We start from the raw sequence: 23,433 nt of genomic DNA, 5'->3' as shown, positions 1-23,433 counted from the left end.
TTAGTCTGGTATTCCCATCTCTTGAAGAATTCTCCACAGTCTGTTGTGATCCACACAGGCAAAGGCTTTTGTGTAGTCAATGAAGCAGATGTTTTACTGGATCTGTGAGCCAACAGATGTTGGCAGTTTGATCTCTGGTTCCTCTGCCTTTTCTAAACCAGGCTTATACATCTGAAGTTCTCGGTTCACATACCGTTGAAGCCTAGCTTTAAGGATTTAGAGCATTACCTTGCTAGCATGTGAAATGAATGCAGTTGTGTGGTAATTTGAACATTCTTTGACATTGCCCTTCTTTGGGATTGAAATGAAAACTGACCTTTTCCAGTCCTGTGGTCACTGCCAAGGTTTCCAAAGTTGCTGGCATGTTGAGTGAAGCACTTTCACAGCACCATCTTTTAGGATTTGAAACAGCTCAGCTGGAATTCCATCACCTCCACTGTTTGTACTGTTGCTTCCTAAGGCCCACTTTGCACTCCAGGATGTTTGGCTCTAGGTGAGTGATCACACTCTTGTGGTTATCCAGGTTATTAAGACCTTTTTTTTTTTTTTTTTAACAGTTCTTCTGTGTATCCTTGCTACCTCTCCTTAGTATCTTCTGCTTTAGTTAGGCCCATACCATTTCTGTCCTTTATTGTGCCCGTCTTTGTATGAAATAGTCCCTTGGTATCTCCAATTTTCTTGAAGAGATCTCCAGTCTTTCCCATTCTATTGTTTTCCTGTTTCTTTGCTTTATTCAAATCCCTTGTGATTATATAGTGGAAGTGACAAATAGATTCAAGGGGTAGATTGTGCACACAGAGTACTCGACCTATGGCCCCAGGTTCCTAACACTGCACAGGAGGTGGTGATCAGAAGCACCCACAAGAAAAATAAATGCAAAAAGGCAAACTGGTTGTCCGAGGAGGCCTTACAAATTGCTGAGAAGAGACAGGCAAAGGAGACATGGAAAGATACAGCCACCTGAATGCAGAGTTCCAAAGAATAGCAGGGAGAGATAGGAAGGCCTTCTTAGGTGAGCCACCAGGGCAGCCCCTCATCTAATAAAAGGGATTTCTCAGTGGGATCGCTATGCGCTCAGTGCCCCCTACGGACAGTGTGTCATACTGCCCCCCACCCCCTCGACCCAGCTGGGGGTTGTGTCGGCCGCTCTCAGCGCCCAGGGGGAGGGGGTTCCCCAGCCTCTCCCATGGGGAATCCACAGACAGACCCAGGAGTCTCCTTGGAAGATGCGATTGTACTAATCACGAGTCGCCTTTAATCATCACCTCACACCCTACATCCGCTGAGAGACACGGAGGACCGAGGAGCGCACGGACCCTGCCACCCGGCCCCACCTCTGCAGCCACCCACATTCCGTGGATGGATGGATGGACTGCCAGCCCCGCAGGACAGGACTGACAACAGCCTCGGCGATGCCCAGCTCCTCAGCGCGCCGTCTGTCAGCCCCAGGCGGCTTCCGGTTCAGCCCTGTGACGTCACAGGACGTGCCCGAGGCGCAGCCCCCGGGATGCCCGGCTCCGCCCACGTGCCGTCTGTCAGCCCCAGGCGGCTTCCGGTTCAGCCCTGTGACGTCACAGGACGTGCCCGAGGCGCAGCCCCCGGGATGCCCGGCTCCGCCCGTCAGCCCCGAAGCAGCTTCCGGTTCAGCCCAATGACGTCGCTGACAAACCCGCTGGCCCCGATGAAGTCGCCCGCGACGATGTTGGTGCAGCCGGCGGCCGACCCCGGGCACTGGGCCCGCACCCACGCGCACAGGTAGGGGAGTCCGGAGAGGGTCAGCTTCTGCAGCGACCAGGCCGGGTGGGCGAGGATGAACTCCAGGTTCTCCGTGAGGTTGATGCCGGCCACGAACAGCCCGCCTGGGACGAGAGAGGGGCTGCTGCTCATGGCGCCGGCTCCAGCCGCCCTCGTGTGCGGTCACCGACCCACGGGGTCACGTGGCCAGCCACCCCGTGTGGTCACCGACTCACACGGTCGCCCGCCCACGGGGTCAGCAACTCACGCAGTCACCCACCCATGTGGTCAGCAACTCAGGTCGGCCACCCACCCACACAGTTACCCACCCACTCGGTCACCCGCCCATGGGGTCAGCAGCCCACGGGTCTCTAGGCCACCTGGCCACCAAGCCACGTGTTCACCCACCCATGGAGTCCCTAACCTGCGAGGTCATGCGGTCACCTGTCCACATGATTACCCACTCACACAGTCATCCACCCATGTGGTCAGTAACTCAGACCGGTCACCCCCTACACAGTCACCCACCAACTCGGTCACCCGTCCATGTGGTCACCCGCCCAGGCGACCACTAACCCATGGGGTCACCCGCCCAGGCGACCACTAACCCATGCGGCCACCCACCCATGCGACCACTAACCCATGCGGTCACCCGCCCATGTGACCACTAACCCATGCGGTCACCCGCCCAGGCGGTCACCCGCCCATGTGACCACTAACCCATGCGGTCACCCGCCCAGGCGGTCACCCGCCCATGTGACCACTAACCCATGCGGTCACCCGCCCATGTGACCACTAACCCAGGCGGTCACCTGCCCATGCGGTCACCCGCCCAGGCGGTCACCCGCCCATGTGACCACTAACCCATGCGGTCACCTGCCCAGGCGGTCACCCGCCCATGTGACCACTAACCCATGGGGTCACCCGCCCATGCTGTCACCCCATCCAGACTCTGGCCTCCGCAGCAGTCAGAGCTTCAGATGTCCGACAGAGACCAAAGTTCAGACAGCAGGGGCTCACAGGGGTGTTGACTCATGAGTTTCTCCTGTTAGAGAGGGCAGGCTGGCTGGACGGCGACCCCAAAGATGTCCACGTCCTGACCCTGTGTCGCGGACACAATAACTTGCGCACGGATGTCCACATCCTGACCCCCTGTGGTGGACACAGTAACGTCCCCTAACACGTCACGTTCCGTTTCTCTGCTTGAACGCAAAGCCAGCCCGATGCCCTCAGACACGCGTGTGACCAGGTGTCCTGGTGCGAGGCGGCACTCACCGGGGCGGCCGCAGCTCTTCATGCGCTCCAGGTAGTGGACGAGGTCCTGGGGCTTCACCTTGTTCCCCCACCAGTAGGGGATCCCGGGCCACAGCTCCACGTGCCGGCTCACGGCCGCCTCGTCCTCGTACGACAGGATGACCTGCTGGCCCCGTGACCACAGCTGGCGCAGAGTCGGCACCTCCTGGGGGGGGGGGCGGGGATCAGCCGGGTGCCTGTGAGACGTGTGCACAGGGGCTACTGCGGTGCCTTGACACGCTGTGCCAGTTATTGGGGGTGTCCCAGAAGCCACAGTGATGTGTGGGTTACTGGGGTGTCTGTGAGCAGTGACGGGCTGGTTATCGGGTTCTCTGTGAGAAGAGAGTCGTGGGTGGGTTATTGACGTGTCTCAGTAGAGACACTGGTGGGTAGGTCACTGGGGTGTCTGAGTGGAGACGGTGATGGGTGGGTTATTGGGGTGTCTTGAGCAGTGACTTGTAGATTTTGGGGGTGTTTGAGTGGAGACTCTGGTGGGTAGATTACTTGGGTGTCTTGAGCAGTGATGGGCAGATTATGGCGGTTCCTGAGTGGAGATAGAGGTGGGTGGATTAATGGGGTTTCTGATAGGAAATGGCAGGTGGGCGACTGGGGCATCTTGAGGAGTGATTGATGGATTTTGGGGGTGTCTGAGTGGAGACTGGGCAGGGTGGATTACTGGGGGTGCCTGTGACCAGTCATGGGCTGGTTACTGGGGTGTGAGTGGAGACGGTGGTGGGTGGATTACTGCGCTTCCGTGAGCGGCGTCACCTGGCGCCTGAATCAGCCTCATGTGCCGAGCGGATGGTCCGTGATTACAGTGGAGCCTGGCGCTCCCCCCACCCCTGCCGCCGAGAGCGGGCAGCCCCGCTCACCCCGCGGGGACACAGCATGTCCCCGAAGATGTTCTTGATGCAGCCCACCAGGTACTCGTGCAGGCCCTCCGTCATGCCCTCGAAGTTCCTGCACGCCAGGATGACCACCTCCCGGGGGTGGCCCTCCAGCCACTCGGAGATCTCCGTGAGCGTGTCCTGGGCGGGGGTGGCGAGAAGGGCCTTGTGTGAGAGACGAAGGGGCGTGGGTGGGGGCGTCCCCCAGCACGACCACTCCACAGACGGGTCAGGGGGTCCTGACACGGAAAGACACAGAGCAAGGCGCCTGCTCCCAAGGGACCCAGCCTCTCCCGAGTGGCAGCGGGGAGCCGTGGGTGTGTACACGCTCCTGTAGGTACAGTGCACACACGCGTGTGCGTGTGGTCAGGCCTGTGTGTGCACAGATGTGCGTGTGTGTGCACGCACAGCAGCAGGGAGCAGTGCTCATAGACTTGTGTGGAGTGTGCACTGCAGGGCGCGTGCGAGGCCAGCAGGGGGCGTGCGAGGCCAGCAGGGGGCGCGCACACCGAGGCCCAGGGACGGCGCCCCCAGACCCCGAGGGTCGCTGGCATCTATGGTGGGGGCACAGGGGCCGCGGCCAGAGGAAGCCGTGCAGTGACTTGGCGGCCGAGAGGATGGACTGGACACAGGAAGACACGCTGAGGACCCGGTTCAGCCAAACTGCGGGAGACGCCCCAGAGGCCAGGGCTGCAGGTGTGAGTTCAGAAACGCATGACGGACGTGGGTCCGTCTAAGTGGATGTGTGCCTGTCCCCTTAGGGGTTAGTGTCTTCTAACCGGGGTGGGTGTGTTTCTGTGTGAGTGGGTGTCTATCCGCCCCCTTAGGGGTAAGCGTCTTCTAACTGAGGTGGACGTGTGTCTGTCTGAGGGGCTGTGTGTCTGCCCCCTTAGAGTTTGGCGTCTTCTAACGGGTGGACGTGTGTCTATCCTGTCGGGTCCACCTCTATTGACTGGAGGGGACGTGGGTCCATCTAAGTGGATGTGTGCCTGTCCCCTTAGGGGTTAGTGTCTTCTAACCGGGGTGGGTGTGTTTCTGTGTGAGTGGGTGTCTATCCGCCCCCTTAGGGGTAAGCGTCTTCTAACTGAGGTGGACGTGTGTCTGTCTGAGGGGCTGTGTGTCTGCCCCCTTAGAGTTTGGCGTCTTCTAACGGGTGGACGTGTGTCTATCCTGTCGGGTTCACCTCCATTGACTGGAGGGGACGTGGGTCCGTCTAAGTGGATGTGTGTCTGTCCCCTTAGGGGTTAGTGTCTTCTAACCGGGGTGGGTGTGTTTCTGTGTGAGTGGGTGTCTATCCGCCCCCTTAGGGGTCAGCGTCTTCTGACTGGGGTGGACGTGTGTCTGAGTGGACGTGTGTCCATCCCATTAGGGGTCAGTGTCTTCTTACTGGGGTGGACGTGTGTCTGTCTGAGTGGCCATGTGTCTGCCCCTCTCTTCTAACGGGTGGACCTGTGTGTCCTGTCAGGGGTCTGTCTCTGTTCACTGGCAGGGACGTGGGTCCGTCTGAGTGGACGTGTGCCTGTCCCCTGAGAGGTCAGCGTCTTCTAACTGGGGTGGACGTGTCTGAGTGGCTGTGCGTCCGCCCCCTGAGAGGTCAGCGTCTTCTAACTGGGGTGGGCCTGTGTTGCCCCTCACAGGTCAGCCTGTCCTGCCTGGGCCGCACGTGGCTGTCCCTGGCTGGCGGCCCCCGCCCGCGCGCCCACCTCCACGAGGGCCGTCGTGTACACCATGTGGACGAAGTGCAGGTTCCTCTCGGAGCCCTCCTCCATGTGTGCGATCCGCAGGTCCAGGTACCGCACGCCCGCGTCCAGCTGCTCAGAGACGCTCAGCACCTGCACACAGGGGTCGGTCACCGGTGCTGGGCACAGGGTGGCCCTGCCTCGGCTCGTCGCTGCCCTCGGGGGCTGGGCCTGCGCTGAGGATGCCCAGCTGAGGGCCGTGTCGTCCACCGTGAAGTCGGCAGTGTTGGAACCGCCAGGCTCGGGCCCTGCTTCTGGGAACAGTGTCTTCAGGGTCAATGATCACGTGCAGCCACAGAGCCCGGGCCCAGACTGTGGTCTTGAGGGTCCCTTCAGGGTCCAGCCTCACCCTCCTCCCTGGCAGTCCTTGGGCAGAAGCCCCCAGTGGGTCCACCAGAGCAGGCTCCAGGACACCCCAGCTGGACCCTCGGACGTGAGGACACACGGGACCCACAGAGGTCTGCCGCCACCCCCACAGGGGCGCTGGGGAAGGCAAGGAGGATCCAAGGGGCAGAAGGAAAGGAAGAAAGCTCTGCCTGCCGCGCGAATAAGAGGAAAAAGCAAAAAAATAACAGCAACGGAAATGAAAAGGGAAAGCTGCTCAGTCGTGTCCAACTCTTGGCAGTCCCATGGACTGTGGCCCACAGACCCCTCTGTCCATGGGATTCTCCAGGCAAGATCACTGGAGTGGGGAGCCTTTCCCTTCTCCAGGGGGTTATTCCCAACCCAGGGATCAAACCCAGGTCTCCCGCATTGCAGGCAGGTTCCTTACCAGCTGAGCCACCAGGGAAGCCGTAACATAACTTAGTAGCAGAAAAGGTACTTTGTTCTCTACAAGGAATCATAATGGAAAAAGAAAAGAATAAGGGTAAAAAGTTGGAAAGAAAATAACAGATGTGCTCTATCCAAAATAAAAGAAGCAAAGACTGATGTTAACATAAATTAGTAGCAGAAAATGGCAGTGTTCTCTACACAGCGTCATTATGGGAAAAGAAAAATATCTAAGGATTTATAAAAAGGGAAAGAAAGCGATCATCTCCCTCTATCCAAAGTAAAAGGAAAAGTAAAAATGAATATTAACATCAGCTAGTAGCAGAAAACGGTACTGTGTTCTCTGCATGGAGTCATAATAGAAAAAGAAAGAAAGAAAAGGATAAAAAAAAGGGAAAGAAAGTCACAGACCCCCCCCCCCCCATCCAATGCAAAATAAAAGAAAAAGCAAAGAGTACTATGAATATTGTCAGCTGACTTGCCATCCACCTCTAAAAGGAGTAAGTCAAGGGCTGCGGCCGCCGCCGACCTTCAACAACCCCCGAAAGACCCCCCCCCCCACCACGCACACCCCAGGCCTCCCAGGACGGAGGGACCCCGGCACCAAGGGACCCTCAGAGCAGAGGGCCCCCAGCCCTACAGGCCTCCCGGGCTCTGGTGGACCCGCCCCTCTGGGTTCGAGCTGCAGGCGCCTGACTGGAGCAGGAATGAGGCTTGCCCACATTCCAGCCCTTGCTCTCCGCCCCTCAGGTCCCCCAGCAGGATTCCAGCAACTGGGGACCTCCCAGGGGGAAGCAATTACACATTGCAGGAGGTAGCAATTACATGAGGCCAGAGGTGCAATTATACGAGGCAAGAGGTGCGCTTGACAGCCTCGGGAGCCGAAAACCAGGAATGTGAGTGCCCCCCACGCAGGGTACAGGAAGGCGGGGCCGCCTGCCTCCGAGGTGGGCCCTTGTTCCTGAGGCCCCTGGGCCTGGGCGGGTTCTCTACCCGCCACCATCCACCCCCGGCTGCCCTGTGTGCCAGCGACAGGGCTGCTGCCAGTCGGCGCCCCCTCCTCACAGACAGGCCCTGCCATCGACCCTCTCCATCCTGCACAGTGACTGCCGCCCACCCGGCTTCTCCCCACCCCCTAAACCCTGTGCCGCTGGGAGGAGTGCTGCAGGGGGAGGGAGGGAGTGCCTGCGTCTGGTTCTCTGGGACCCCACGGGCTGCAGCCCGCCAGGCTCTCTGTCCATGGGAGTCTCCAGGCCAGCACACTGGAGTGGGCGGCCATTTCCTCCTTCAGGGGATCTTCCCCCACCCAGGGATCAAACCTGAGTTCCCTGCATTGCAGGCGGATTCCTTACCATCTGAGCCACCAAGGAATCCTCCCTGGCGGGGGTGTCGAGCTGCAAACACAAAGCCACCTCAGAGGAAGTGGGAACTCAGCTATTGCTTATCTGGGAGCAGGAAGGAGCTGTCCTCAGCTGCACAATGGGCGGGACCCCCCCCCAACCCCCCCAACCCCCCCCCAGCCTCTAACTTCAGCCTGTGATGCTCTTAGATGCTGGTCCACAGTAAAGCTCTGTCCTTTGCTACCTTTCTGGGAGGCTCGCTGGTTCGGGAAGATCCCCTGCAGGAGGGCATGGCAACCCACTCGTGTTCTTGCCTGCAGAATCCCACTGGTGGAGGAGCCTGGTAGACTTCAGTCCATGGGGTTGCAAAGAGGCAGACACGACTGAGCGACTCAAGAACAATTGAGCTGTACAGCGGGTTTGTTCTCATTCCTGTTTCCCCAACAGGGATGAGGACGCCGCCCTGGGGTCACACCAGCAGCTGGAGCTGGGCCAGGGCTGGGCGTGCCTGCAGACCCTCACCTGTGTGGTGGACCACTTGAGCACCACGGGCAGGGTGACGCACGGCAGCACTTTGCGCAGAAGCTGCAGCAGCCTCGGCTCCTGGCTGGAGATGGGCGACTTCTTGTTCAGGCAGTAGGTCATCGTGTCGTGGCTCCCTGCAGGCACACCAGGCAGGGAACACGTCAGCCCCGAGCCTGCCCCCTGAGCCCCCGGGCCGCCCTCGGGATGCACGGCAGCGCCGCAGGGCACAGGGAATCCTGAAAGTCACGTCCACCGAGACCGCGGAACTGAATCCTGCTTCGCAATGGGGTCTCTGCAGATGGGAGCAAGTGGAGGGCAGTTTCTTTAAGGAGTGCCGCTTTTGGACAGGAAAGGCTTCAGATGGCTTCTGATTTCATGGTTTGTGGTTTCCCAGGTGGTGCTCCTGGCAAAGAACCCGCCCGCCAATGCAGGAGACATAAAAGACGCAGGTTTGATCCCTGGGTCAGGAAGGTCCCCTGGAGGAGGGCCCGGCAGCCCACTCCAGGATTCCTGCTTGGAGAATCGCGCGGAAAGAGGATCCTGGCGGGTGCAGTCCGTGGGGTCACAGAGAGTGTGACGTGAGTGAGCACAGACAGACCCTCTAGTTACAAGTACTTTGAAGTTACTCATGGTATTTTCAGGCTCTCTATGACACCGGTTTCATCTGTTCTTTTTCCTTTTAAATCTGTGTGGTCTGTTTCAGAGACTGTGCTCAGATTCACACCTTAGCAGTCACCAGGGGACATCCAGAAATCCTTCCCTCTGTCTCTGAACATAGGTCTGGACGAGCTTTATTTCTTTCTCCCATCTTTTTTTTTTTTTAAATTTATTCTCAGGGTCAAGGGATGGGAAGGAGGATTTACAAGTTCACAGTATAATTTGATTTGATGCTGTATGGAAGAGTGGATGGATGGATGGATGGATGGTGGGTGGGTGGGTGGAGGGATGGAGGGAGGGACGGATGGGGGGTGGTTGGATGCATGGGTGGATGGATGGTGAGTTGGTGGTTAGAGGGATGGATGAGTGGGTGGATGGACAATGAGTGGGTGGATGAGTGGATGGACGGATGGGTGGGTTCTCAGCATGTGGCCCATGCACACGGTGGTGTGTGACTCACCATGAAAAGGAGTGAAGCTCTGACATAGGCTACATAGTGGACGGACCGTGAACACATGATGGTCAGTGAGAGGAGCAGAGGAGGACACGTTTTCCATGTGCATTTATAAGAAATGTCCAGAGCAGGCACATTTGCAAAGACGGAAGCAGGTGAGAGGTGCCCAGGCCTGGAGGAGGGCCTCAGGAGTTCTGTGTAAGGAGAGCGGGCCCCTCGTGGGTGGAGGCGGCCTGAAGACCCGGACGCCCCCTCCTTGCGGAGCCCCCACGCCTTGCTCGCCGGGAAGCAGCGGAAAGGCGGAGACGGGGTCCGCGGTTCCCTGGCTGCTCCACATCCGCGGGGAAGGGCCGTGTGGGCCCCTCCGAGGGATGGTGGGGTGGCGGGCATCAAACCCCAGAGCCGTCGAGAGGGCGAGGAGGAGTCTGAGGCTGCCTTCCCTAGGAAACGGCACTTCCTGTTTGTCCCGCTGCTCGTCTGCGCGCCCAGCGGGCAGTGCCCAGGGTCGCTGCCGGAGGAGTGTGCGTGGAGAACGGCGCGTTTGCACCTTGGGAGGTAAGCAGGCTGGTGCTGACCGGCGGGGACCCTCCCCGCCCAGGCCCCGGTGGCTGCCCCTCCGATGGCTTGAGAACAGCAGTGTCGCCCTGGAAGTGCCCGCCTACCTGGGTACCTCCGGGCATTCCCAAGTCGAGATGCCCGCCCACGGCTGAGCTTTGCAGCACTTTGCGACCAAACTGGCTGGAGTCAAGAGGTTCCTCATTTTAATGAAATAGTCCCGGCACCACTTACCGAGCCGTCTGGGGCCGGGCGGACACCCTAAACCTTGGGCGCTCCGGGTCAAGTGCAGAAGGCGCTGCCCGAGCTCTGGTGGAAAGCGCGGGTGCGAAGGTGAGGGAGCTCAACTTCCCGGGGGTCCCCGCGAGTAGGACAGTGGCCGAGAAAGCACGCCCCCCTCTCCCCAGGGCTCGCACGTGTCCTGAAGGCAGGCTCTCGGGGGTTCATGTGCCTTCCGGGTTGAATGGGGATAAAGTGGACCCAGAGGGAAGGTGCTGGGGTGTGTATGTATGTGTGCACCACGCGTGCACGCATATGTGTGTGTTCCTTGTGTGTGTGCATGCGTGTGTGGTATGCGTGTGTGCGCATGAGTGTTCTGTGTGTGTGCAGTGTGCGTGTGTGCGCAGTGTGCGTGTGTGTGCCTGCACATGTGTGTGCCTCCATGTTTGGCACTGAGGCTTCGCACACCTGGGACCGTCTGGAGGCCGCCTTCCCGCCGAGCCGAGCCTGCGGGGCCTCACCTGGGATGGAGAGCTGGTGCAGTGGCACGTCCCAGAGTCGAGAGCTCAGCGCCGACATCCAGTCCGCGTTCGCCTTGGAGGCGCAGGGCAGGCCGCGGAAGGAGCCAGCCGAGCTCACTTGCCCGCCCATCGGAGGCCGAGCCGGGAGATCTGCGGGAGGAAACGGGGCTCTGCAGGAGTTGAAAGAGGACGTGCGCGGAGGCGTGGCTCAGAAACGGGAACCTGAGGGCTCCTCTCCAAGTGAAAGGATGGGGTGCTGGCGAGGGGAGACAGCTCTAGAGACAGACAGAAATGGACAGAGACATGAAGAGACACGGGAGGTGTAGGGAGGGTTTGAGGGGGAGCAAGGGAGGGGGGACAGGGACCAACAGACAGACCCCAGCACCTCAAGTGTGTTCTCCCTGCTGCTGGAGCTGGCGACCCCCTCCAGAGGGCCCCCCACCCTCGCGCTCTGCACCAGCCCCTCCTCTAAGGGGCCCCTGTTGAGCCTGCGGGGTCTGCAGGAATGGGGCTTCCATCCTAGGGGGCTGGAGCGCAGGCACTAGGCCGCACCTCCTTCACGCCCTGAGGCGCTCTGTCCTCTGGTGGGTGTTGCTGCAGGAAACGAGACAGTATAGGCTCCCAGGATGAAGCGCCCGGCTGAGCAGCTACGAAGCTGGGAGCGCCTCCGGCCAGGGTCTGAGTGTCCCCTCTCTCCTGTTACGGGTGGGGGTCCTGACAGGGCGGGGACAGGGAAGTGAAAACGCTAGCGTCTTTACTACCGTGGGGCCAAGCGCGGCCATCCCGTGATGCAAGGAGACGATTTAAAACAGAATCACCTGGACACAGGACTTGGGTGGCGGCCCCTGACATCACTCCCGAGCCTCTGTGCCTCGTCTTCCCACCAGGGAGAGGGGACAGAGCCCTCTGCGTGGTGTTGAAGGTGACCCGGGGGTCCAAGAAGCCCCGCCCCCCCCCCCCCCCCCCCCGCCCCGCCTGTGTCCTGGAAACAGTTTCTGCAACAGCTTTCCTCCCTGTAGAGACTCAGATCCTCACTTCCCTGACCCGGCCACACAGACCAGTTCCTACCCGGGATCGTCCATCGGGGCTGACCCAGTCACAACATGGGCCTGCAACCCGCTGGTTCCGCCTACCCAGCCCCAACTGCAGCCCCTGTCCCTGCTTGGGCAGAAGCCCCCCCTCACGGCTCCTCCCGTCAGGGCCTGTGGTCCACGTGCCACCAGGAGTTGCTTTCATGGCAAACATGCCTGGGCCTCCGTTCTTGTGTTTACTGCTCTCCATGGACAGGGGTGGTTCCTATTCTTAAGGTCCTCCCTCTACAGTAATAGTTCCCTTCTGTTGTCAGAGTCCCCCCTCTACAGTAATAGTCCCCTTCTGTTGTCATAGTCTCCCCTCTACAGTAATAGTCCCCTTGTGTTGTCAGAGTCCCCCCCTACAGTAATAGTCCCCTTCTGTTGTCATAGTCCCCCCTCTACAGTAATAGTCACCTTCTGTTGTCATAGTCCCCCCTCTACAGTAAGAGTCCCCTTCTGTTGTCATAGTCTCCCTATAGAGTAATAGTTCCCCTTCTATAGTAATGAAAGTGAAAGTGCAGTCACTCAGTTGTGTCTGACTCTTTGCGACCCCGTGGACTGTAGCCCACCAGGCTCCTCCGTCCATGGGATTCTCCAGGCAAGAATAGTGGAGTGGGTTGCCATGTCCTCCATGGGATCTTCCCGACCCAGGGGTTGAACCCAGGTCACCCGCATTGCAGGCAGAGGCTTTAACCTCTGAGCCACCAGGGGCTCAGTAATAGTACTGTTACTATAGTAATAGTTCCCTCTCATTTCATAGTTGGAGGAGGGCATGGCTTCAGCATCAGTCCTTCCAAAGACCACCCAGGGCTGATCTCCTTCAGAATGGACTGGTTGGATCTCCTTGCAGTCCAAGGCACTCTCAAGAGTCTTCTCCAACACCACAGTTCAAAGCCCTACCTCTGTGTAATCATGCCCTCTCTAGGGTAATGCTCCTGCCTGAAGGACTCTTATCCTGTAATAGTCCCCTTTCCTCTTCACAATAACCCTTCAGAATAAAAGTCTCTTTCTCATCTGAACATGATTTTCATCCGCTTCAAGAAGATGCGAGTAGAACACACAGCTAAACAGTGTGTCAGAAGCCCGAGCCCAGCGCCGTGGGGAGCACCTGCGGGTGTGTGCGCCCCGGCTCCTAGCGCTCCTCTGGTGCGTCTGTGTCAGCACCCTGGGGACACCTGTGGGTGTGTGTCTGTCTCTTCCCCTCGCAGAGGAGACCTCCCCATAACACAGGGCTCCTGCCTGCTGGGTGTCCTGCCCACGTCTCCCCGTAACACAGGGCTCCTGCCCAGTCCTGAGCCCTCCTGTCTCCACATCCCCGGACGTCTGTTCCATCAGAATCCGGGTCACTGAGTCACAAGCCCTTCACCCTCCTGTGTGCGCTGGCCTGAGAACCTGGTGGCTTCATTGTGAAGGGAGGGAAAATGCCATCCCCCGGGGACACCAGTCCTGTCCTCGCAGGACACTCCTGTCTCCCCGGTACACACGTGTGGGTCACCTACCCTCTCTCCCTTGGTTGTGAGCCCCAGCTGTCTGGTTTCCAAGTGCAGATTCAGGAATGCTCGGGGCCACGAAGGCAGCCTTGAGGCCTCGGACAGCACCCCAGGGAGCACACCCCCATGGCTTCCGCGGGCTCAGCGGGGCACTTCCTCAGGTGCCTGCCATGCCCTCTGTGTCCTCGGGCCACTCAGGTGAGCAGTGCGGGGCGCCTGCCGGTGAGGGCAGGTTCCGCCCCCGCGGGCCCCGGGGAGACACAGGGGAGGCCCCGTGTGACCGCACGCACGTCTGCGGGTGGGACGGGCACACAGGCGCCCAGGGCATAGTTCTCAGGTGAATGAATGGATGGAGCAACGCAGGGCCGGCGAACCCAGCACATGGCCGTTCCTGTCCTGCTCACCCGGCCCCGAGTGGTGGGCAGGCTTCACAAGCGATAGGCTCCTAAACCTTTGCTCAGGTCCCCAAACTCACCAGCCCCCTGAAAGGCTCACTGGGTCCCCAAGATACTCGCCAGCCCCGTGAAACACTCTCTGGATCCCCAAACTCACCAGCCCCCTGAAAGGCTCACTGGGTCCCCAAGATATGAAAGGCTCACTGGGTCCCCTAAACTCACCAGCCCCCTGAAAGGCTCACTGGGTCCCCAAGATATTAAACGCTCACTGGTTCCCCTAAAGTCACCAGCCCCCTGAGTGGCTCACTGGGTCCCCAAGATATGAAACGTTCACTGGGTCCCCAAAAGTCACCAGCCCCCTGAAAGGCTCACTGGGTCCTCAAGATATGAAAGGCTCCCTGGGTCCCCTAAACTCACCAGCCCCCTGAAAGGCTCACTGGGTCCCCAAGCACTTCCTGGGCTCCCAAAGTGCCCACCCACCCCGACCAGCCTGTGGCCCTACCCCCTCAGCGTCAGGACAGGATGGAGACCTAGGTCATCAGCTGTCCTCCCCGAGTGGCACCAGCCAGCACAGGTCAGCACCGGCTCGGGACTCGTGATGGGCTTGAAACTGCGCCCCGCGAGCAGCAGTCTAGGACCTCTGTCGGGCTCCGCGCTCGCGCCCAGAGGGACTCTCCTTCCACCTGCAGACGCCGGGTGGACGCCTCCCTTCCCCCGGGAGGTCTCAGCCCTCCAGCCCCTCCCGCTGCCCAGTTCAGCCGCCCAGGGCCCGGGGGCCCGAGCGCGCAGACCTCCCGGGACCCCCGCCTCACCGTGGGAGTCTGTCCGCGCGTCTCCCCGGGGGACGCCGCGTGCGCACCGCACTCTCTGATCGCGGAGTCCAGCGGGAACTCCCGGCTGCTCGCTGAGCCCTCTGGCCCGCGGGAGCCTCAGGCGTTTCCTCAAAGGCCTGACTGGATGCCGGAAACACCCACTCCCCGAGGTGGGGGACCGCCTCCTAGACATGCCCCGCCCCGCCCCCTGCATCGCCCGGCTCTAGGCGGGGGACTCGTGCGGACAGCGCTGCCTGGCCGGGCTGGGGGGCCCGGGTGCCCCCGACGGACAGTCTGCAGGGCCCAGCCCTGCCCAGGGGCCGTCGTGGGCCCAGCGCCCAGACGGTGGGATGCCAGCGCGTGAGCTGGGCTAGGGCGACCTGACCACCTGGCCGAGCGCTGGCCGCTGTCCAGCATGTGGTCGCTGCCGCCCAGGACCGGAGCAAACAGGGCTGTCAGCCCAGGGCTCCGTTGCATCATCCGTGCCTCCAAGCCTTTGATCCCGCCGGGTCACGCTGGGTGGCAGGTGGCCAAGTCCTCCACTGAAGTGTCCGGCCCCGAGCGGCCCTTGTCCCAGCCCTGACTGCGGTGTGTGGTCTCCGCGGGTGAAGGTGCACCCCCAGGGCGAGTCCTCGCCTGCAGCCCCGCTGACCCCAGGTGACAGAGCCTAGGAGGGTCAGTCCCTCGCCCTCCGCGAGCCCCGTCTGCTCCTCGCAAGTTAGCGCCTTGGGCCCCCGTCTCCCTTCCCCCACTGTGGCTGGAGGTCAAGGGATCAGAGGCGGACCGTGAATTCCAGCTCACTGCCGGGAACCCTCCTGGTGGCCAGGCTTCACAGGTAAAGAATCTGCCTGCCACACCACAAAGCGGGTTCAAGCCCTGGGTGGGGAAGGTACCCCGGAGGAGGAAGCGTCAACCCAGTCCAGCGTTCGTGCCTGGAGAGCCCCATGGCAGAGGAGCCTGGGGGCCATAGTCCCTGGGGGCGGGAAGAGACATCACAGGGTGGCCAAGAGAAGCAGCTGCAGGCGGCCCTTCTCCCCTCGCCCCTGAGTCCCTGTTGCAGGAGCTGCTAGTTCCCTCTGGGGGCTTGCCTTCCGCATTCATCTGAGCTCGGGCCCCACCGGCTCCCTCCTGCCCCTGTTCCTCCCTCCGTGCAGGGCTTCCTGCCGCCCCGACTCCTCTCCCTCCAAGCCAGGTCCCCTCCCCGCCGCGCTGTCACCCCCCTCAGTCACAGCACCCGGAAATCTCCAGGTCTCCAGAAGCCCTGCTTTCTGCTGGAAAAGAATTTCCAGACACAGAGCATTTCAGAAGGGAGTGAGCTGATTAAGAACCAAGAGCAGAGGTCCTGGCGCAGCAGGGGAGCCGACAGTTCGCAGGGTCAGGAGCTAGTGTTTACACCCTCTGCGTGCTCAGCCGCTCAGGCGTGTCCAACTGTTTGCCATGCCCTCCTCCAGCGGATCTTCCTGACCCAGGGATCGAACCTGGGTCTCTTGAATCTCCTGCGCTGTCAGGAGGGTTTTTACCACTAGTGTCACCTGGGAAGCCCCAGCCCCTTTCTACTGGTTGCTTAAAGCCTCCAGATCTTCGCTAACAAGCTTCCAGACCCCAAATTACACAAAGACGCCCACTCCAGTAAACCCCTGGAGCCCCCGGAGCCCCCACCAATCACCTAAAGCCAGCCTTCCAGCAGGAATTTCCTGTCCTGAGGGCCTCCCTGGTGGCTCAGATGGTGAAGAATCTGCCTGACCTCCATTGGAGCTGGGCGGGCAGGGCGCCAACCTCCACTGCAGCCCCCGTCGGGGACCGTCCTGGTCTCAGACACACGTACAGCCAGTGACCCCTGGATGTAACAAGAAGCTTGTGTCTTTTTACAGGCAGGCCTTTTCCGGACACACCGAAGCAGCTGCTGCTCCCCTGCCTGACCCCACCCCCACCTCCTTCCTCCAGGCCCAGCTGAGAGGCTGCCGCCGCTCCCTCCTTGCCTGCTGCCTCTCGCAGCCATGCAGTGAGAGCTGTGGTCAGCTGCTCAGTCGTGTCTGACTCTGTGACCCCATGGACCGCAGCACTCCAGGCCTCCCTGTCCATCACCAAATCCCGGAGTTTGCTCAAACTCATGTCCATCAAGTCGGTGATGCCATCCAACCATCTCATCCTCTGTCGTCCCCTTCTCCTCCCACCTTCAATCTTTCCCAGCATCACGATCTTTTCCAATCAGTCAGTTCATTGCTTCAGGTGGCCAAAGTATTGGAGCTTCAGCTTCAGCATCAGTCCTTCCAGTGAATATTCAGGGTTGATTTCCTGTAGGATTGACTGGTTGGATCTCCTTGCAGTCCAAGGGACTCTCAAGAGTCTTCTCCAACACCACAGTTCAAAAGCATCAATTCTTTGGCGCTCAGCTTTCCTTATAGTCCGACTCTCACACCCATACATGACCACTGGAAAAACCATAGCTTTAACAATAGAGACCTTTGTCTGCACAGTGATGTCTCTGCTTTTCAATGCGCTGTCTAGGCTTTTCGTAGATTTTCTTCCAAGGAGCCGTGTCTTTTAATTTCTAGATGTGAGGAATGCAAAGATTGGGATCAGGAAATCAGGTCCTGAAAATATCTTGACTATCCAAAGACCTGTTCCTCCAGTTTCCCTGGAGCACAGAGGGCGTCACTCTGCACCCTGAATTCCCCTCGGGGGTGTTGGAAGTCAGCAGCTGCAGCAGCATGGGTTACCTCTCCGTGGAGGCAGGTGGCTAACGCCCTTATCGTTGTTCACGTGCTCAGTCACTCAGTCGTGTCCGACTGTTTGCGACCCCGTGGATTGTATCCCACACATGGGTGGATTGTATCCCACGCATGGGTGGATGGATGGTAGATGGATGGTGGGGATGGTGGGTGGATGGATGGGTGGATACACAGAATGGGGTCCATGCTGACGGTGGAATGTGACACAGCCGTGAAGAGGAGTGTAGCTGACACAGGATACAACGTGGAAGGGCTTTGCACACCCGGCGCTCAGAGAGAGGCAGAGGCAGAAGGGCTCACTGCCTGAGTCTGCCTGCGCTGCCGCAGCAAAACAGAGGGCTGGGTGCGCCAGCAGCGCAAATGCCTTTCCTACAGTTGAGGCCAGAAGTCTGAGATGAGGGTGTCAGGATGGGCAGGTTCTGGTGAAACTACGTTCATGGTTGGGAGCGGGGTCTTCACGGTGTCCTCAGGTGGAGGAAGGGCTGAGGGGACTCCTTGGGGGTCCCTGCCATAAGAACTGGGATCCTGTTCATGAGGTCTCCACTCATGACCTCATCACTCACCCCCGCCGCCGCTGGTTACACCATCACCTAGGCGTTACGATTTCAACATGTGAATTTCAGGGGGCACAAACATCCAGCCCAGAACAACCACAGACTGTATGATTCAGCTTACAGGAAATAGGCAGGCAAACCCAGGGACAGGAGGTGGTGCCAGGCGCTGGGGAGGGAAGGGCAACGGGAAGCCACTCTTCCCAGGCAGGACCCTGTGAACCCTGCACCTTCCCACGCTGCAGACCAAGACAGCTCTTCCCCTTTGGAACTGGTTTCTGTACCTTGCTGACTGACTTGCTTTTGTTATTATAATCACACCTAATGGCCCCACTTTGAGAATCCCGCCCCTCTGCCAGTCTGATGAGGTGCAGCGCCTTTGTTCAGAACCCTGTTCCCCTGTGGGCTTTGGGAAGGAAGAAATTAACACATGCGCCTGCCTGAGGCTCGCCATTCCGGGATATTTGCAAGATTAATGAGGGTCTTTTTAGTTGGTTTCCTCACGTCCCCCGTGTCTGATTCCTGAAAGAACCTGGCAACCAGACCCTGACAAGATGTTTATTTGGAGACGTTCACTGGCCATCTTGTTGTTCATCTGGCTCTAAGAACACAGCTGTGTTACTTGTCTCAACACCTCCTGTCCTGCGGCGAGCACAGCGAGCTTGGATTCCTGCGGGGCCACAACCAAAAGGGCCCTGATCCTCTGCCCTCAGCTCATCTTAATCTGCACCCTAATCGACGGTGTGCCAGCTGCAAAGAGAGGGCGCTTGTTAACAAGCCCCTCCCAGGGCATGGGCTCACGTGGGCTGATCCTGCCCAGGGGAGGGGCCCATCTGGGCGGAGCTCAGCACACCGAAGTCAGCGCAGAGGACCCCCAGCCGGTTTCCTGGCCTGACCCTGAGCCGCTCAGAGCAGGACCTGGACTGACAGACAGCCGCTCCTGGAAGGTCAGTGACCCTGGGCTTTGTTCTGTGCGTACTCCGAACACCAGGACTTGCAGAGGCTTCCGCTGCGCCGGGCACTGTCTCCACCCACCACCCCCCCCTTTGCCAGACTCCTGGGTTCCTCTCACTAGGAGAAGGTCTGCTTGAAACTGCCTCCTACTTGAGGGCCAGATAAAATGATTAGAAAACCAGCCAGAGCTGCAGCCCCACGTCCATCCTGACCCTCAGGACTGCACTGCTGTTCCTTGCACTTGGCCAGCACAACAAGGCCCGTTTTCCCCTGCTATGAGCCCCTGATGGGTGAGGATTGGCTGACCTGGCCGCCAGCCCTTCCCAGGTGTGCTGGGATTGAGATCTATATAAACAACCCCTTCCAGGCAGTGGGGCTTCTCTGAGGCTCATACCGTAAAGAATCTGCCTGCAGTGCAGGAGACATGGGTTCCATTCCTGCGTCGGGAAGATCCCCTGGAGGAGGGCATGGCCACCCACTCCAGTGCTCTTGCCTGGAGAAGCCTATGGACAGGGGAGCCTGGGGGCTGCGGTCCACGGGGTCGCAGAGTCTTCCTGTGGCCACAGGCAGCAGAGCTCTTGGAGTTGCTGTTGGAAGAAGCGGCCCCAAGCCGGCAGCATGTCTTCAGGGCCCCGATCTCTCCTTTTTTCCCCTCTTTCTGTGCGTTCATTGCTTGCTGTTTTCTGTTGCGGTAGAGCTGATTTCTGAAACTGCCTGGTCAGATGTGCAGGAACGTGATTCAGTGGTACTCAGGCGTTCATCTCATCTTTCTCTGGGTTCTGTTCTGCACAGGTGGCAACAGTGTGTGTCCCCTGCTCGTCACTAAGTCCCTCTCAATCATCTCTTTGACACACAGTCATGTGTGTGTATTCATGCCGTGTACGTGGGCTTCCCGGGTGCTGCCAGCAGTAAAGAGCCTGCCTGCCAGTGCGGAAGACGCAAGAGACGCAGTTTCGATCTCTGGGTCAGGAAGATCCCCTGGAGGAGGGAATGACAACCCACTCCAGTTTTCCTCCCTGGAAAATCCCCATGGACAGGGGAGCCTGGTGGGCTAGGTCCATGCTGTCTCAGAGTTGGACACGACTGCACGACTAAGAACACCCTTGCCGTCTGAGCCACCAGGGAAGCCCCACTATGTATATGAGATGAGCAGACTCTTAATTTCTCCCTCACCCTTAACACCGTTTTGATGATTGCACGTTGGTTGGCTGAGTCTGTGTGTGTTTCTAACCGGGTGAGACACTCCATTTGCATTAGGTGGCTCAGATTGCAAAGCGTCTGCCTGCAATAAGGGCTCAATGCCTGGGTCGGGAAGACCCCCTGGAGAAGGACATGGCAGCCCACTCCAGTATTCTTGCCTGGAGAATCCCACGGATGGAGGAGCCTTGTGGGCTGCGGTCCATGGGGTCGCAAAGAGTCGGACGCAACTGAAAGACCTCACCTCACTCACTGAGTATAATTCTCAATGGCATACCATGACGTCTGTCTTTCTCCGGCCTGCGCTTACTGTGAGAATCAGTCTGTCCGTTCATGATGCTGTTGGTGGCATTATACCAAACTGAGCTTCTGATTGCTACCTGTGTGCTAAGTTGCTTCAGCCGCGTCTGACTCTGTGTGACCCTGTGGACTCTGGCCCCCGGGCTCCTCTGTCCATGGGATTCTCCAGGCAGGAATCCTGGAGCGAGTTGCCATTTCCTCCTCCAGGGATCCTCCAACTCCAGGGCCTTCTGACGGGCCTGTCTCTAACAGAGGTGATGAGCATCTTGTCTTGCGCCTCATGGGAGTCCCTGTGCCTTCTTGGAAGACATCTGTTTCCATCTCGGGCCCTTTTATTTCTTGGGTTGCTTACTTTTTTTTTTTTTTTTTGACATTGAGCTGCACAGACTCTTTCTATGTTTTGGACACGAATTCCTTGTGGGTATGTTTGATTGCAAATATAATTTCCCATTCTGAGAGTTGTCTGTTTCTTTTGTTTAGGGTTTCCTCTTCTGTGCAAATGCTTTGAGGTTAATTAGGTCCTGAGTGGTTACTTTTGGTTCATGTTTCATTATTCTAAGATCTGGAGCCCAAAAGAATGTCCCGTGATGAATGACGTGCGTCCTGTGTATATTTTACTCAAGAATGTCATCGCCTCCATCTTCCCATTCAGACCTTGCATTTTTGTGTATGGTGTTGGGGAATATTCTAATTTCATTCTCGCTTTCATTGTTCAAGGCACCCGCGCACTGCTCCTCAGAGGGCCGTCTGCAGCTTCTATCCCCAGCAGCAGAGGGGGAGGGCTCCCTGTTCCCCACAGCGTCTACAGCGCTTGGTGTCTGTAACGGGCCTGACAGTGGCCATTCTGACCGGCTTGAGGCGACACCTCATTGCAGGGCTGACAGGCGCTTCCCTGATATTTAGCGATGTGGACGTCATTTGGTGTCATTTTTCTCTTAAAGGATGTGAGTTAAAGGTGCCTGTGGCACTTGGTTCTGTGATCGTCTGCTAAGTTTTGAATTCTTGTTTGTTGACCCTCCCTGGGAGGCTTCTGGAGGGCAGTTGTTTACTTAAAACTCCACGGACGTGAGCATTGAGTGCCTGCAAAGATTGAAGGCGGGAGGAGAAGGGGACGACAGAGGATGAGATGGTTGGGTGGCATCACCGGTTCGACACAGATGAGTTTCAGTGAACTCCGGGAGTCAGTGACGGACAGGGAGGCCTGGCGTGCTCCAGTCTATGGGGTCGCACAGAGTTGGGCACAAGTGAGGACTGAACTGAACACAGCTTTTAGAGTTGCTGTTACAAAAATGGCCACAAGGTGGCAGCACTGCCTTGCTTCAACCTCCACTTGTACATGTCTCTGTGCGTTCCTTGTTTACTTTCGGAGTGGGGTTGGCTTCGGATACTGTGTTTGTTTCCGGTGTGCAGGAGCTTGATTCACTGGTACACCGACGTTTATCAATTCTTTTCTGGGTTCGCTTTCCCAAGATAGAGGATTACAGTGTCTCCACTAGGCTGCCCTTTACTGTTCAACAGGTTTTTCCTGGTTCTCTGTTTGATGTCTGTCTGTTCCTTGCAAACTCCTCATTTATGCCACATCCCTAACTTAATTTCTTTAAGAACCGTAAGTTGGTTTTCTAAGTTTATGAGTCTGCTTCTACTGTGTAATAGCCTACATTTGCATTAATTTTAAGAAGATACCCGTCAGTGGTAGCTTGCAATGCTTGTCTTTCTCTCCTGGCCTTCCTTCCTTAGCACGGTAATCACTCTCCATCACGCAGCTGTCGCTGGCTTTGTTCCGTTCTGACTCAGGGCTGGGTAGCATTCCAGTGCAGAGCTGCACCACTCTGTCTTCACTTTCCTCTCGATGGGTATCCTGGTTGAATTTGTTGCAGGGGGAAGGGAAAAAGGGGCTTCCCTGGTGGCTCTGCTGGTAGAGAATCTGCCTGCCAGTGCAGGAGACATGGGTTCAGTCCCTGATTGGGGAAGATCCCCTGGAGGAGGGCATGGCAGCCCACTCCAGCATTCTTGCCTGGAGAGTTCCATGGATTCTGGCATGCTGCCGTCCATGGGGTCACGAAGTGGTGGACACGACTGAAAGGAGATAAAGAAAGCAGTGAGCAGGTGTGACCATTTCTAGTTTTTTTTTTTTTTTTTACTTTTAACTGCTCATAACTCTGAATGTCTGTAACTAAATTTGCTTTTCTGCCCCCTAACTCTGCAGGAACTACAATAAACAATTTTCCCTTGCACTGTATGCTAAATACATCCTCTGTCTGGTGTCTACCCTTACAACACCCTTCCCCTTGTACTTACATATCAGAAAGAAGGCCGCGGACACATGGAACTGCCAGAGTCAGTTCCTGGCATTACTGACTTAAGCCTATGACTATCTCTGGTGAAATGCATGAGGAAGAAATCGAGATCCTATGCCCTTTGTTCCTCATCAGACTCCTGACTGTGAGCCCTTGCTGTATATAAGCTCCTATACTCCTCATGGGCAGGGGATGGGGGGCACAGTCCTTGAGGCATGACCCTACTGTGTTCCCCTCTCTGCTGGCTTGAGAATAAAAGCCACCTTTGTATCTCCTTCAAACTCTGTCTCTGTATTTTTTATTTGGCTTCACTGGGCAGAGAAAGCCAAGATTTTGGCCAGCAACAATTCCAGTTCTTGGCCATTGCCAATCGAGCTGCCCTGAAAACAAGGTGCACGGGTCACTGTGCATGCTGGTTTTCTCTGGGTCTGAGCCCAGACGTGGGATTGTCGGGCCATGTGGTTTCTGGGTGTTTATCTGATAAGGAGCCTCCTTGCTGGTTTTGATAGTCCCCGCACCCATTTACACCCCCACTGAGAGTGTAGGAGAATCCCCTTTTGCCTCCATCCTCTGCAGCCCCTGTTCTCTGTAGACTTTTAGATGGTGGGCCCTCTGACCTGAGGGAGGGGATTTTTCATGGGAGTTTTGATTTGCGTGGATTTAGTACATAGTGGTGTGCTGCAGTCCGTGGGATTGCAAAGAGTAGGACACAACTGTGCAGCTGAACTGAATACACAGTGAGCTGGACGAACTTTTCAGGTGCTTTGTGATACTGTGCAGAGTGACCACAGCTTACCTCTTCACATTGGCTTCCTGAAAGGTGGCCCTGTTTGAATGCCTGTCTGATGATTTACCCCGGGACATGACTGGAGGGAGGGATCATTTACAGCCCCACAGGCCTTGTGACTATGAAGAACCCAACAGCAGCTGTGCAGCT

The 23,433-nt window shown here is 58.0% G+C and overlaps 1 protein-coding gene and 4 long non-coding RNA genes across 5 annotated transcripts; 4 read left to right on the top strand and 1 right to left on the bottom strand.

The window, feature by feature from the left end:
- Nucleotides 1–1,536: 1,536 nt before the first annotated feature.
- LOC138930116 (PI-PLC X domain-containing protein 1-like) lies at nt 1,537–14,772 on the bottom strand. Its single transcript, XM_070289677.1, has 7 exons — nt 14,466–14,772; nt 10,696–10,845; nt 8,287–8,423; nt 5,618–5,746; nt 3,900–4,055; nt 3,010–3,193; nt 1,537–1,859 (listed from the first exon to the last, which is right to left on the bottom strand). Exons 1-7 carry the CDS (start codon nt 14,677–14,679, stop codon nt 1,621–1,623), a joined length of 1,209 nt encoding a protein of 402 aa, XP_070145778.1. The 5' UTR covers nt 14,680–14,772; the 3' UTR covers nt 1,537–1,620.
- On the top strand, nt 1,578–6,595 carry LOC138431494 (uncharacterized). Its single transcript, XR_011253707.2, has 2 exons — nt 1,578–4,610; nt 5,552–6,595. It is a non-coding gene; the product is annotated as an uncharacterized lncRNA (long non-coding RNA).
- LOC138930117 (uncharacterized) lies at nt 8,789–9,083 on the top strand. The gene is made up of 2 exons (XR_011446089.1): nt 8,789–8,867; nt 8,993–9,083. It is a non-coding gene; the product is annotated as an uncharacterized lncRNA (long non-coding RNA).
- LOC138431496 (uncharacterized) lies at nt 9,487–12,787 on the top strand. Its single transcript, XR_011253709.2, has 2 exons — nt 9,487–11,371; nt 12,529–12,787. It is a non-coding gene; the product is annotated as an uncharacterized lncRNA (long non-coding RNA).
- On the top strand, nt 14,685–20,655 carry LOC138431495 (uncharacterized). The gene is made up of 3 exons (XR_011253708.2): nt 14,685–15,300; nt 16,337–18,695; nt 19,495–20,655. It is a non-coding gene; the product is annotated as an uncharacterized lncRNA (long non-coding RNA).
- The last annotated feature ends 2,778 nt before the right edge of the window (nt 20,656–23,433 follow it).

The sequence above is a fragment of the Ovis canadensis genome, chromosome X (genome assembly GCF_042477335.2).
Source record: "Ovis canadensis isolate MfBH-ARS-UI-01 breed Bighorn chromosome X, ARS-UI_OviCan_v2, whole genome shotgun sequence".
In the NCBI taxonomy this organism is placed as follows: domain Eukaryota; kingdom Metazoa; phylum Chordata; class Mammalia; order Artiodactyla; family Bovidae; genus Ovis; species Ovis canadensis.
This window is presented reverse-complemented; position numbering and strand designations above follow the sequence as displayed.

Bases quoted from the DNA above. Each gene is read 5' to 3' on its own strand.
- LOC138930116 (XM_070289677.1), bottom strand. From the start codon at position 14,679: ATGCAGGGGGCGGGGCGGGGCATGTCTAGGAGGCGGTCCCCCACCTCG. The intron at 5,747-8,286 runs GTGAGGGTCTGC...CCCTGTGTGCAG, and splicing joins TCAAGTGGTCCACCACACAG to GTGCTGAGCGTCTCTGAGCA. The intron at 4,056-5,617 runs GTGGGCGCGCGG...ACCCCCGCCCAG, and splicing joins ACACGACGGCCCTCGTGGAG to GACACGCTCACGGAGATCTC.